Consider the following 15,143-nt stretch of genomic DNA (forward strand, 5'->3'; position numbering starts at 1 on the left):
AGTTTTTGATTGGTATTGTACTCAAATTGTATTAGTTTCAGATAGTATTTATTTCAAGTCGATTTCAATATAGAGTCAGTTTATGCTTATGATTGGAAAAGGTACGAGTTCCAAGGAAGTTTTTTAAAAACTTTTTTGAATATCCGAACTCCAAACCAGTGATCGACTCTCTCCGGTAGAAAATTTCTACTTTTTACGAGAGACAAGAATCCACTCCCTGTTTGGGAGAAAAGTCAAAGAATTTTTACGGATCTAGGAGTGTCCGGAAGGAGCTGCTGCGGTTGTGAGTAATATAGTTTTGCATTTTCAGTGTTCATCACTGAGACAATTGAACATTTTTTAATACGACAAATGGCGAATGAGCGAGATACAACAAACGGACATGTAAGCATAAATGGCAAGTTAATACAATTCGATAAATGCATGTTATGCAAAGCAATAAAGCAATGTAAAAAAAGCTTTATCAAGACTTGGTTGGTCCTTTACCACGTGATTTTCTTTAGTCGCATCGTAAATTTCATATGCCTAGCAACAGCAACAAAACAATGAATGTGTACATACAGAAAATTTTATTTTAAAAGACACTACACCGTCTTCAACAAGAGGTTGTACAGACTGAACAAGCACTAACATATGACAACGGACAACACACATAACACCCAGTGGCCCAGTGGAGAATTTGCCGTTTGACGAAAAGTTTTCCCCGACTGGAGCGGGAATCGAACCCACACTCCGAGGCTTACGAAACGTCTAGATGACTGACGCCTCTAGCCGCACGGCCACGAAGCCCACATTAGTCATTGTAAATTGTAAAGTTTGCATGCATATCTTTCATAATGTGTTTATTTTCCAAATCTACAGTCGCACTTCGGATTTTCTTTCGATCAGTTACTTTTTTTCATTAAATATACTTAATCGAACTTCTGTAAACGATGAAATCAAACAATTAGATATTAGAGTAAAAAAAAAAAATCAACAAAAGACTAATAGGCACGTCGTGTACTTTTGAGGAATTGAGCGTATTAATCAACAAAGTTACTAAAGTTATCTTAGAAAACCGAGAGATAAACCAGCCCCGGCTGAAAATTTCTTTAATAAAGATAAAAAAAACTCTAAGAAAACTAAAAATTCATCGAACGATAGCTAATCTGAATGCTGTCTACAAAAAGCAAGCGTTGTATTGTAAAACTGATGACAAATTTTTATCGTACTTCGTAATTCAGCCCGCGGTTTTTCTTAAATTTGGTGATAGTTCTTAATGTTAAAACGATATTTTTAATTTTTAAATTGATTAATTTAGAATACGATTCAGTATTGATTTGTGATACATGTTTTTACCTTCTTAAATGTTGCAAGATGAACCAAAACATCGGTTGGGGACTGTTAATGATCGTTTTATTGAATGTGAAGCGAAATTCATGAAAATTCTGCAAATATTATAAATTTTATGAATTAAAAAAAAAGGACGATAGTTGTTAAGATTGTAGTACTGTTTCGCATGTTATAGGAATTGACCAGGGAATGAATTTTCGAAGAAATAATGCCAAAAGGAAACACTACAATAGTATGTTTAATTTTTTATATTGATTTCATGATAATAGATATACTTACAAGTAAAAATGGTATAACAGTTACGATATTTTACAAGCTGAAACGTACATAGATCGATAGAATTTTCATTATTTCTCCCTCGTATTTGCGTAAATGTGTCATTTTGGTGATTTTTTATGAAAACATAAATAACCAAAGAAAAAGTGTAGTGCGGCTACAGAAAATGGTCGCTCCAATTGTTGACAAAAATACATGTTACGTGGCGTACGAAAAGAATTACATAACAAATGTTTATTATCCACTAGAACAGACATCCAAGTTAGAACAAATTTTCTTTCAAACGCTGTGTAAGAAGGCAAATATTTTTAGCGTTGAGAACACTAGCGTCACCTAAGCAGCATGTTGCCACAGTCAGGGGTGAATACGCATATCTAGATAAGTTTCATATTCACCACTGACAGCAGCGTGGGAACTTAGCGATAACAGCGCCATCACGATGTTGCCACTTGTTTTGCCTTTTTAAATGACCGTTAAATTCCTTACACAGTTTTGAAACTAGACTTAGATTTCTGTTCTCTGTGACTTATCATACAGTTTACTATAACTGGTGGATACACATCAATTGTATTGTAGGTAAAAGGTGTCCCAGATTAAAATTCATTACAAAAAAACGCTGTAGAAAACTACCTATTCGGTATTTGTTCTTAAAAGTTTTGGTGGAAATAGTTTCGAGTGTATTGTTTGCACTGTATTTTTATCTATCAGTTTTTCGAAGTAACTATGTATTGATAAAAATAGCGTCCCCCAAAAAGAGCCAAAAAGCAACGTCGCTTGTTGATCAATCCAATTGCCTGTTTGGTAGTTGTATTCAAATTTCCCGTGTTAAGACTTTGTAAGAACTTTGTAAACATCTTTGTTCTTCTTGAAATTACGTCCCCACTAGAAGTATCACATAATGCCGGCACCTGCAGTGTTCTACAAGCTCTTCCACAGTTATTAATTCAGAGCTTACTCTGCCAATGGTCATTTTGCATGTGTATATCGTATGGTAGGTACGAAGATACTCTATACCCAAGAAAATCAAGGAAATTTCCTTCACGAAAAAGGAATCAAACGCTTCACTCAGCATGGTCATGCTGAACACCCATATGGCTACATGGCCTCTTTTAGCCCAATGCACCGGAACTAAGGCTCATCGGAAAATATGGGCTATTATGAAGAACAAATACTGAAATCTGAAGAAGGCATAAGGAAAATGTGGCTTTCCGTACAGAAGAAGCGGACGCCAAATGTTGTGCAGTGTTATGGTATAGAAGTTGAACGAAATGAATATGCCAGAGGCCTATAAACGGGTTACAGTTTTGCCTAAAAATTTGGAACGGATCGGTCAACTAGGTATTTGTATTTCAGCGTTTTTTACCGTGATGTAGGACACTCTTTATTGCTAGAAATAGGAAATTAAGGGTGCGGCTATTAGAACATTAGACCTTCTGAACACCTTTGCCAATAGCACCTTTCTCATTTTTCCAAAAACAGTATCAAGAATACTCGTAAACACCACGTGAATTCTGCGATTCTTCTTTGGCATCAACTTAATTGAATGTTAATCACTTGTTGCAATAGTAGGACCCCAGGTATCCATCAGAGGATTAAAGTTAGCATCAGAACATGCCGCCTAGTTTTCTGTACTAGTGCTAACTTATGTCGATAGCCGATATCTAAATGTTAATTACGTGAACAGCATTCCGATTTGAAAGTCAAATCTCTCTCTGCTCAAACGATCTAGAGTGTGTAGCGTGAGTTCAAACTTAAAACGTAGACAATTTATAAAAGAAAAAATGCATCTCTATAATTTAGTATATGTATGTGAAAATTTCTAGCCGTAACAAAAATTGGGCCAATCAGGTGTTGATATTTACAAAAATGTTGATTTCCTATCCCATCTCTCTTCGTATGACTGCTAAATAGACCGCAAATCCTCCTACAATCAAAAACACGTGTCACCTTTCCTACAACAATATAGCTATTCACAGATTTCGATAGTCCCGGTTCTACCAAACTACAAATACATTACCATAGCGTGATGTGATGTTGGGGATGGGCGTGTTGCTGCCGCCATAGCCTAGGCGGCCGGTGTATCCGGAATAATCGACGCAAAAAACGACAGCACCATTGTTCGCAGGAATGCGGCCACGTCTGTGATGTTTACGCGGTGAGCCTCAGATGGGACGTTGGCCGTCGCCGGATCCGGCGCCGCTACTTCTTCACCAGTGAGTTCCGTCGAGGTTTCACCCTGTTGAGCGGGGGCATCGTCGTTAGTGGTCTGCGTCGTTTTCGATCCATCGGTTTCGTCGGTTTGCGCTGTCGCTGCTGTCGAGGTCGAGGCAGCTGTGGGTGTTTGTGCTTGTGCATTGGCGGTAGCTTCCGCGACGGCAGGGTTGGCGGCTGCCGGCGGAGCGGGAGCAGCAGCAGCAGCTCGTCCTCGCGCCTGTTCGGCCCTCTGTCGTATGATGTGGGCCATGTTGATCTGCTGGACCACTAGTCGCCGGGCAAACTCCATGCGGTCGGGTCTGTCGTTGCGGAAGAAGCCTATTTGGTAACTAAAAATAGAAGAAAAACGAGGAGGTTAGTCGACTAAACTACTACTACTTGGTTCTACTAAGTATCTATACTTACAGATACAGCATCACTCCAACAAATAACACCGCAATGCATCGCATCGGCGACGAGTACAAGTACACCACGGTCATGAGAATGCCCACGCGGCACATGCTAAAGAAAATATCCAACCAATCGCGGTTTTCCTGCTCTTCCACGACGATGTTGGGGAACCTCCGGGCTGGAGCGGCCGCAGCAGCAGCCGCACCATCACCGGCTGCGACGGGTGCAGCAGCTGCTGGTACCGCCGCTGCTTGTGCCGTTGCATCCGCCTGTACGGTCGCGGCCGATGCCGTGGCCGTCGTCGGGGCAGATGAGCTTGAAGACGGTCCACTGGGACTGGGTCCGGCAGCAGATGCAGCCGGGGACGACACCGGGCTCGGAATCGTTGGTTGACTAGATGGACCGGGCGTTACACCTGGGGTGGCCGGCGACGGACTGGTCGGTATCGTGCCACTGGATGTGATCGGAGCCGGAATGCTACTGGCCGATGGCATCGGCGACGAGCTCATTGTGGACAGGTACGGGTAGTAGGCCAGGTTGGGTAGGGTTTGTGCCAGCACCGGGTTTTGACTTGGCTGGTTGGCCGGTAGGGCGACATTTGTTTGGGGACTAGATTGAGGTATGATGGGATTGGCTGCATTGGTGGGCGCACTGGCGTACAGCGCTTGAGGATTTTGTCCGTTGGATATCCTGCAAATATGGAGGATATAAAAATTAGCAATTTGTTGCTAAGTGTACTGTGGCAATAAGCACAATCTGAAGTCAACGATTTAGTAGGAACATAACATAGACTACAAAAACATCAACTCAAATAAGGATAAATCTCGTATCTAATAGTTTACTATTCGATGTTATCGCTGCTATTCTTGTTTGTGCTACCTAAAGGGTGAGTCGTTAATTATTGTGCCACCCTACCTTCAACTGATTCGCAAATTGTCTACAGTTAACGAAATGAAACCAAATTTTTACAGTAGTTTAGTATATGTATGTATTTCAACTTTTTGGTATAGGTTCAAATTTAGAATGCGTTTTAGTGAAATTTACGACATTTTCAATTGACGCCCTCCATGTGAACATGTTTAGGCTCCACTTGAGACTAATAATTAAAGCTATATGGTTTGTTTATGCGCATTGTGCCTGGTTTTCACCCAGCTCCAAGCTTATGTTTCACTGACAAATCGTTCCTGATACCTATTGACGCACATTAAGATGATCCGATAATGTATAATCATTAAATGTTCCAAGGCGTGATACCATGATTTTTGATTTTAGCATGTGATTGTACAACATCTTTTTTAGAACTGTTAACTAAATTTATTCCACGTCGACCGAAATTATACTGATAAAAATGCTCAATTCATTATATGTATGTAAACAATAGACTAAAAGGAGAAACTGCAAAATTTGGTTGATTTTGGTGAAGTAGGAAAAAAAATTACGTTAGTTTGAAAATGGCACAATAATTATTGACTCACCCTTTAGTTAGGTCATCTTCAGCATAAAAGATTAGAAATTATCATTCTTTGTAGACACATGTGAAAAACTATAGTTATAGTAGATTTATTCCAGGAGCCTTGCTTCCTTACAAAGAACTGTTTTTTTTATCTGTATTAACGAGATTTTTAGCCCTAGGCTAGTTCATCTCGGGACCCACGCTTTACTTCCCTTCCGAAGGAAGAACTCACATTTTGCGAGTTTGTCGGGAGTGGGATTCGATCCCAGGTCCTCGGCGTGATGGTCAAGTGTTCTAACCATCACACCAGGTCCGCTCCACTACAAAGAACTTCTATTTAGGAAATATTATGAATCCGGTGTTCTGCTAAAAAAAATGAAATGGTCATTCGCGTGGCATGCCTCGAGCATGCGTGTTCGCCAAAAACGTAATAGTTGTTACACATGTCGCTGAACCAACTAACAGGATTAATGAAGATCATTAATCTCTGTCCAGCGACCCCTATCCCTGCCTCCCTGGAAACCACTCGGAAACTGCAAGCAAACTCAGGGAAGATCAGGTTACCAGTTTAGGTGGGAACTTTGCTCATAAGATGACAGATGAGTGGGTGGGGGGTTAGGTGTGCTCTGAGCGTCTGTTCCCATATTAGGGGCGGCTGATCGACGCCCGAGTCGGAAAGTAGGGGTTAATGTCCAATGTATAGAACTGTCAATTCAGAGCAGCTTTCATCGTGATGGCTGACCGCCGAAAGAAGACAGGTTGATGAAGGTCTGACTTCAGCACAATCAACGTGCACAACCCACGCTCCGGAAGCACTAATGATGGATACGGCACAGCTTGAATACGAGAACGACAGTTGCTTAAGGCACGAAGTCAAAAACATCTTGGAAACCCAAACGCTCAGATAGGTCAGCAAGAGGAATTCAGACCGACGATTCGAAAGTTCAGCACACATGGCCATTCGTAACACCTTTTTACAACACAGCGTTTCTTATCGTTACACCCGCAGATAAACAAAACAACAGACGGAATCGTAAATTGACCACGTTCTGAATGACGGGCGACACTTCTCCAACATTATCGACGTCAGGGCCTATGGTCGACTCTTGGTGTTGGTCAAACTGCACCCAAAACTTTCCGTTATCAACAATGTACGGTACTGGTGATCGCCACGGTAAAACTTAGAAACGATTGAAGCAACCGAATTTCGCCTCGGTATACACGCAACATCTCGAGACAGTGCTGCCAGACGAGGGTGCGTTCGTTGTGGCCCCTCTAAAGGACTGCCGGAGTACAGTAACAGCAGCCATCAATGACGCAGTCGAGAGCACTATTGTGTACGTGGAACGAAGTCGACGGAACGAGAATGCTACGGAACGAAAAAACGCTGCATGGTTAAGGGCGAACGAGACGGTCAAAAAAATACCCGCCATTATTGCTCTGTTGCTACTAGAGATGGTCGGGTTCCGGGTTTTCAAACCCGAAACCCGACCCGAACCCGAACCCGACGGGTACGGGTCGGGTTCGGGCTTGGAAATTTGAAAAAAGCTCGGGTACGGGTTGGGTCCGGGTTTAAACAATTTCAAAATTTTCGGGTACGGGTCGGGTCGGGTTTGAATAATGTCGGGTTCAAGTCGGGTTTGGTACCAATGTATATAAATCAGTATTCAGAAAAATGCTTTATTTGTTGTATCCGTTACATTTAATGATTATTATTTAACTCGGGTTTCGGTCGGGTTTATTGGCAAAAAAATTTCGGGTTCGGGTCGGGTTCGGGTTTGATCGACGAAAATTTTTCGGGTTCGGGTCGGGTCCGGGTTTGACGGAACAAATAATTCTCGGGTACGGGTCGGGTCCGGGTTTTGAAATTGAAAATTGTTCGGGTACGGGTCGGGTTCGGGTCTGTAAAATCTGAAACCCGACCATCTCTAGTTGCTACTAAGATGGTAATCTCAGATTCTACTTCATATTTTGCGACAAAAACCTATCATTGTGTATGCTCACTTGTAGTGCCTATGCTGATTGGTTTTCAACATCTTCAGTGCGATAGAATTCGAGATTACCATCTCCAAAACCGCGAGGCAAATTGTTAGAAAGAGAGGCAAGATATGAAAAATAACACGGCGTCCCGTTTCACCTTAGATCGCTTTCTTCAATCGGAAGACCTTGCCGTTTCGCTGATCTACTCCCTGCAGCTGCAGCATGTAGATTTCTTCATCGCCGAGATCTCCCTGCAAAAACGCAGTGACGATATCCAGGTCGTGCTTCACCGCAAGCGCCATGAGGTACCGAATTGTGGCATACCGTACCACGGGAGAATATACCTCATCGTAATCCAGTCCAGGCCGTTGCGAGCATCCCGACGAGACGGGCTTTATACCGTTCGATGGCGCCGCCGTCAGGACCACGCTTCGACTTGAACACGCCTTTGCTCCGGATCGCTTTCCGCCCCTCGGGCAGATCGGTAAGGACCCACGTTTCGTTCTCGCTCTGGGACCGCAGCTCATCATTCATCGCTCGAATCCAATGGTCTCGGTCCGGCCGGCGCAAAACCTCTTCGTAGGCCGCCGGATCGTCGCTCCCGGCCACTGCGCCTTAATCCTTGCTGCAAATCAGCTGGTCTATTGATTTGTGGCGGGAGCGCAGCTTCAGCTGTTTCGATAGCGTCCTCGAAATTTTCGTCTTCGAAAACAACCTCCTTCGACTTGGGGTCAAACTTCTTCCGCTTCACTTTTGGAACGTGTGTCATCACGTTGGATCCGAAAACCTTCAGATGTCGCAGGTTTGGCTTCTTTCCTGTCCATGCCTCTTCCGGCGTCTGGTATTCCAACGACCGTGTTGAACATCGATTGACCAGGTAGGCCGCCGTCAAGACAGCTTCCGCCCAAAACTCCTTACTAAGCTTCGCATCATTGAGCATGCACCGCGTTTTCTCCACCAGTGTGTGGTTCATGCGCTCTGCGACACCATTCTGCTCGGATGTATTATACTGCCGTGAATCGCAAGTCAGTCCCATATGTAAAAAGTAGGCATTGAGAAAATGGCCTCTGAAGTTTTCAAATTCGATTTCTATACGAAACTCTAAAAAATCGCTATAAATTGAAAACTTCTGCGATCATCATGAAACTTTCACATATTGTTTCAAACGTTAAAACATAACAGTGAAAAATGTAAAACTAGCTAAAATAGTGTTAGGTCTTGTACTGGAGGGCACACAAGTTCGTAATGGGACTGACTTGCGATTACATTTCATGATGGGACAATCTGACTTGGTGTTGTTTTTCAATTTCACTGAACAAACTATATATTTTTATGCACGCAGCTGAAAGATCATCCGAAGAAAGCTCGAAAACGGTCATTAACTCATTTTTGCCCAAAATGCAGATGGGACTGACTTGCGATTCACGGCAGTATAGGGGTACGAAGTATGATGCCGGATGCCTTCTCGTTCCAGAACTTGACGGTAGGCCTTGTTGATGTATTCCGTCCCATTGTCCGTGCGTAGAATCTACAGTTTCTGTCCGGATTGCCTTTCCGCACTAGCCTTGAATCTCTGGAAAGTTTCGAGTACCTGGCTTTTGCGCTCGAGAAAGAACACCACGACCTTCTTGCTCCAACCAGCTCTTCTGCTTGCTTACCTTCGTCGACTTCTTGGCTGTGCAGCACACCGCCCGTGCTGCTGCTACTGACCGGACCGCGATCAAGTTTTACGTCCTGTAAAATTTTCGCCTTAACCGCGTCCGCCGTCAATGCTGTCCCGGAAGCTTCTAGTTTCATGATCATGGGTTCGTACTGCTCCGGAAGACCCATCAGCAGAACCGCTGCGAGCCACGAATCGTCCACCTTGAAACCCACGCCACGGATGCGAGTTTGTGACTCGTGTTCATTAATGCGTCCACGTACGCCTCGACGCTAGGGCAATCAACCAGCCGCACAGAAGTAAACTTACGCAGCAGTCCGATTTTCCGTGTCAGTCCGCTGTCCTGGAATGCGGCCTGTAACTTCTCCAACGCGTCTTTCGCCGTGGTCGCATCTTGCACCAGGCTGTAGTTGTAGCTCTCCAGACTAAGGCAGATCGTCGCCAGGGCCTGCAGCTTCACTTCCTCAGGAACGACTTCACCGTTTCCGTTACCAGCTTTCCTTGCGGATCAGGATCATCCGCATCGCAAACGCCCACGTGATGTAATTTTCCCGTCCTCCTAGCTTCTCAATGGCTGGCAGCGCTACGGAACTCCTGCTGACTCGAACGCTTCCCGCATCAGTCACGCCTCGTCCGCCGGCGGCCACTCCATCTTCTCGCTGACCGGAACTTATACTCGTGAACATCTTCCTTTTCTTCTGTTAAAAAAAATCTTGAAACCTGCAGGTTAAATCTGGGTTCCATAACCTATTGCAGAGTGAAACGCGTGTGGTTTGGGAAACGGTTAACAAAAGAATAAAAATTGTATTTCTGACAGTAGCGGCACGGATTATCTACTTCGATTGCTTATTCTAATACTATCCAGCATTGGGCAAATCTGGCTGAGACATCGATTTTTGTGAATCGATTCGAATCGTATCAGCAGAATCGATTCACCGATTTAATCGAATCCTTTGAATCGATGTTTTCACATCGATTCGGTATTATAAAATATTAAAAAACTATAAAACGATTCGTTTGCTGCATGTAGTTTAAGTTCGTGTATGTTTCATTTGTCTGAACAAATTCGATACCAAAATTTGAGATTGCACATCGAACATTTCGCGACTCTGATTTAAAAATGGATATAACGTTGAGACAGTGCATTCTGAAAAAAAGATCCTGAGGTTTCCCAGAACTCTGAGAAGTATTCCCATATAGTACTGAGATAAATTTTCGCAGACTGCTGACAAAAATTCCCCCAAAACCCTCCAGAATACTGAAAGGAGTTCCTCTAGAACTATGAGAGAGATTTATTCAGAATGCTGAAAATTATTACACCAGAATCCTGAGTGACATTACCCAGAAAAGAAGGCATGACTTTAACGGTATCTTGGTTGGCATTCTCTCTGAACTCTATTAGGGATTTTCCTAGAAGCCTGAGAGAGATTACTTCCCAGACAACCAGTAATTGTATAAAACATCACATAGAATGATAAAGTGGAGGCCATATGCGTGCATGCCTCCATTAAGGCGCATGTAAAATGTACGCATATCGCCTCCACTTTATCATCATATGCACAACTTATACGATCACTGGTTGACTGGGTCCATATCTATGAGACGGATTGTCTCAGAGTCCCGAGAGGAATTCTCCCATAATCCTGTGATAGATTGTTTCAGAATCCTAAGAGAAGCTTTTCCTTGAGATTCTTCCAAAATGTTCCAGAATCTTAAGATGAATTCTTCCAGAATCCTGAGAGAAATTCCAAGAACGGTTCTCTCACATTCTTGAGATATATTCATTTAGAATATTGAGTGAGATTCTTACAAAAAAGAAACAGTTTTCTGAAGGGATGTACTACAGTGCATAAGCTAAAGGTGCTGGCAGCCAAATCGTACGTTAAACATCTGTGGGACATCTCATTTCTACGAAAATATTGTGGATTGATACGATATTAAGGCCAGTGCAGTGGAATAATATGAAGTGCTAAGCAGTGGTGCTTTTTCAACTGAAAGATTTCGATAAAAGTATTCCATCGCTCTTCGCTATTTTGGTGTGATCCCTTCAGTATTATCACCTGCATCTCTGGTGTTTACCATCTATCGTCGCACCACTATGTCGCTAAACACGAAAGTTGTCACTCGCTCGGGATCTACGTCGTCTCTGAACACTGTAGGATCGCAAGCCAAACGCTCCCGTGAAGATGTTTCAAAACATGATGACGAGGAGATCAACAGTTTAAGTGAGTTGTGGACGAAAATGCAAAGTATGCTATCCAGCACCAGTGAAAGGATCGAAGCGAAAATAGATAGCGGTAATGCTGCTCTGGAGATGCGTATATCGAAGGTTGAAAGTCATCTGTCTGCAGTTCGAGATGAGTTTTCTGGAAGAGTCATCAAACTTGAGGAGGAGGTGGCAGCTACACGTTATGAGATGGACTACATCGCCGAGGCTGTTCATCGGGCTGACAAAAATCGAGAACTGATTATTTCTGGGGTTCCCTATCTGAACCATGAGAACCTGGCTGATATTTTCTGCAAAATTGCTTCATGTATCGGGTACTCAGAGACAAACATTCCTCTCGTTCACCTTCAACGCTTATCTCGGTCCCCAATCGCTCCTAGACTGACACCACTCATTCTCTGTGAATTTGCTCTTCGCAATCAACGGAACGAATTCTACCGTGAATACCTCTCGGAGCGCTCACTTTCCCTTCGTCACATTGGTTTTGAGAGTGAGAACCGTGTCTATGTGAATGAAAACCTCACGGCCAACGCTAGGCGGATCAGGAGTGAAGCCATCAAGTTGAAGAAAGCGGGACGCTTGGAAACTGTAACAACACGTGATGGAATCGTGTACGTGAAGCCCAAAGGATCGGAGAAAGCCACGGCAATTCATTCGTTGCCGCAGGTCACGTCGTTCTGTAAAAACCCTATCCAGTAAAGATTCTCAGTTTCCTTCCCATTATCTCCATGTCTCCGATTCCTGGTTCCCTTGAATCCAGCCACTCCTAAAAGTTATCTTCAAAATTATTTAAAAAAAAAAAAAACCTATCCTTGCAAACACCCGTATTCCTAGCCAAAAATACTCCTATGATTCCGTCTCCTCAAAATATCCGTGTTTTCTTCCTTCCTGAAAGTTAGCTGTTGGATTCCACGATGCGTTTATGCTGCTGCTGCTGATGGTTGGATGCTGCTACTGGTTGGTTACTGCTGTTGTTGTTGTTGCTGTTCATCCATGTTGCTGCTGCTGTTGCAGGGGATTCATTGTATTCATTGCGTTTTTGAAATATCATTTGAAATATCATTCATAAAAATCACAATTCGAAGGAAAAAAATGATTAGGTGAACAATTTGATATGGTCTTGAATTATGAAATACTGTACGTAACGGTTTGGCTGCGAGCCAAAAAGGAAATTAGTAGACACAGAAATATGTGGGTTCTATTTAGGTTTAGGTGTAGGTTCTCTTTAACTGCTGGGTTCTCGTTGCTTGCTCGTCTGTTAGGTAGGTTTCTTCTGAAGCCAATTCAATCGTTTGATAATGGATAATGGCCCTATGTCCAGGAACAATACCACTGACGGTTTATTTATTTCTAGAGCTGTGCTTAATTCAATTTTATTAAATGGAAAGCTGAACGTTTGCCATATCAATGTACAAAGCCTTTGTGCACGACAATTTGCAAAATTTGAAGAGTTGAAAAATACTATATTCGAGAGTAAAATAGATATTGCTTGCTTTACTGAGACGTGGCTGGACGGTTCCATTTCCGATACAATGATAGAGGTCAACGGCTTCACTCTAATAAGAAATGACCGAAATCGACATGGTGGTGGAATTACTGTTTATATTAGAAAAGGATTACCGTTTCTCTTGCTTAGCAAATCGTCAAATGAAGGTGGGTTAACCGAGTTTTTGATATTCGAGGTTTTTGTGGGAGGTGATCGAATGCTTATGGCCGTATACTATAATCCCCCGAATATCGATTGCTCAGATCTCCTACGTGCTCATTTCAATGAATTTTCTTTAAATTATGCTTCTACGTACTTTATTGGCGATTTCAATACAGATCCTCTTAATGAGACTCGTAAATCAAAATGGTTCAGAGATACTATATCAAGTATGTCTTACAGCATTATCAATTCAGAACCAACTTTCTTTTACAATACAGGCTCTTCTGTGCTTGATCTTCTAATTACGGACTCGGCAGAAAAAGTTTTAAAATTCAGTCAAATATCGATGTCTGGAATTTCTAAACATGATCTTATATTTGCATCACTTGATTACTCACACGAAAATAAGGCAAACGGATATTGGCTTCGTGACTACAACAATTTTGATGCCGCTGCTTTACAGGAGGAATTTTATAGAATCAATTGGAATGAATATTTTAGTGTAGATGATCCTGATGTTATAACTAGCATACTGAATAACAACCTGTGCATGCTTCATGAATATTTTTTTCCATTGAAGTTCCGGCGCTTTCGAAAGAATCCGTGGTTCAACAGTAGTATAGAAAAGGCAATAATAGAACGGGATCTCGCATACAGAAATTGGAAGCGCAATAAGACTGTCGAGAATAAAGCCAGTCATAAGCGGCTTAGGAACAAAGTCAATTCTATTATATCAAAAGCAAAAGCAGAGTTTGACAAACAACGATTGAATGTCAACTTGCCATGCAAGCAACTTTGGCAGAATGTGAAAAATTTAGGAATAACAAATAGGAACACCAACTCATACAGTGAAGAGTTCACTGCGGATTCAATAAATGAATTTTTTTCTTTAAATTTCTGTACTGAGGAAACCAATAGTGTCGAATATTTAGGAAACGAAAATGGGTTTAAGTTCCGACCGGTACTTGATTATGAAATAGTCAACGCAGTATTCGAAATTAAGTCGAATGCCGTCGGAATGGACTGCATTCCCATAAGGTTCGTAAAAATCTTAGTTCCTCTTCTGCTGCCCATGCTTAAACATTTATTTAATGCTATAATAGTAACGAATAAATTTCCAAGTGAATGGAAGCGTACTAAAGTGATTGCGATTAACAAAAAGCCAAACATTTCATCAATTACCAATTTGAGGCCTATAAGCCTGTTATCAAGTACATCAAAAGTATTTGAAAAGCTTATCAAAGGACAGATTTCGGAGTATGTTACCAGAATGAACTTATTACATCCCTTCCAGTCCGGTTTTAGGAGACACCACAGCACTGAAACAGCTTTGATGAGAGTCCATGATGATATTGCACAGACGGTTGACAAAAATGGCATAACAATTTTATTGATGATCGATTTTGCTAAAGCCTTCGACCGAGTTTCACACACTAAATTGATTAATAAACTAGTTTCACTTTATGGTTTCTCTGCCGATGCTGCAAAGCTGGTAAAAAGTTATTTGAGTAATCGTAGTCAGGCTGTTAATTATAATGGTGCTTTCTCAAGTTTCAAACCCACTTTATCAGGAGTACCTCAAGGATCGGTTCTTGGTCCTCTTCTATTCTCTCTTTTTATTAACGATCTCCCAAGTATTTTGAATTATTGTTCGGTTCATCTGTTTGCGGATGATGTCCAAATATATATTTGTATCGATGATAATACGGATTTGACAACCATAGCGAGCATGATGAATCATGATCTCTGCATGCTTGTAAATTGGTCGAAAGATAATTTGTTGCCCATTAATCCTAGCAAAACAAAAGCCATAATAATTTCCAAAAGAAAACAAACGATTACACCACCTAGAATTTTAATCGATGGAATTGAAGTTATGTTTGTACAACGGGTAAACAATTTGGGTGTCATATTTACAAATAACTTAGAATGGGATGATCACATAAATCATCAGTGTTCAAAA

At 42.0% G+C, this 15,143-nt stretch overlaps 1 protein-coding gene across 3 annotated transcripts in view; it reads right to left on the reverse strand.

The window, feature by feature from the left end:
* Positions 1-1,565: 1,565 nt before the first annotated feature.
* The window catches only part of LOC109414307 (homocysteine-responsive endoplasmic reticulum-resident ubiquitin-like domain member 2 protein), a 51,433-nt gene continuing 37,855 nt past the window's right edge, over positions 1,566-15,143 (reverse strand). For all 3 annotated transcript variants that reach the window (XM_019688125.3, XM_029859363.2, XM_029859364.2), the window contains exons 3-4: positions 4,228-4,902; positions 1,566-4,151 (exon numbers count right to left, since the gene is read on the reverse strand). In XM_019688125.3, coding sequence (XP_019543670.2) covers positions 3,674-4,151; positions 4,228-4,902 — 1,153 coding nt within the window. In that variant the 3' untranslated portion in view covers positions 1,566-3,673. The remainder of the gene's footprint in view (positions 4,152-4,227; positions 4,903-15,143) is intronic.

The sequence above is a fragment of the Aedes albopictus genome, chromosome 2 (genome assembly GCF_035046485.1).
Source record: "Aedes albopictus strain Foshan chromosome 2, AalbF5, whole genome shotgun sequence".
Taxonomy (NCBI): Eukaryota; Metazoa; Arthropoda; class Insecta; order Diptera; family Culicidae; genus Aedes; species Aedes albopictus.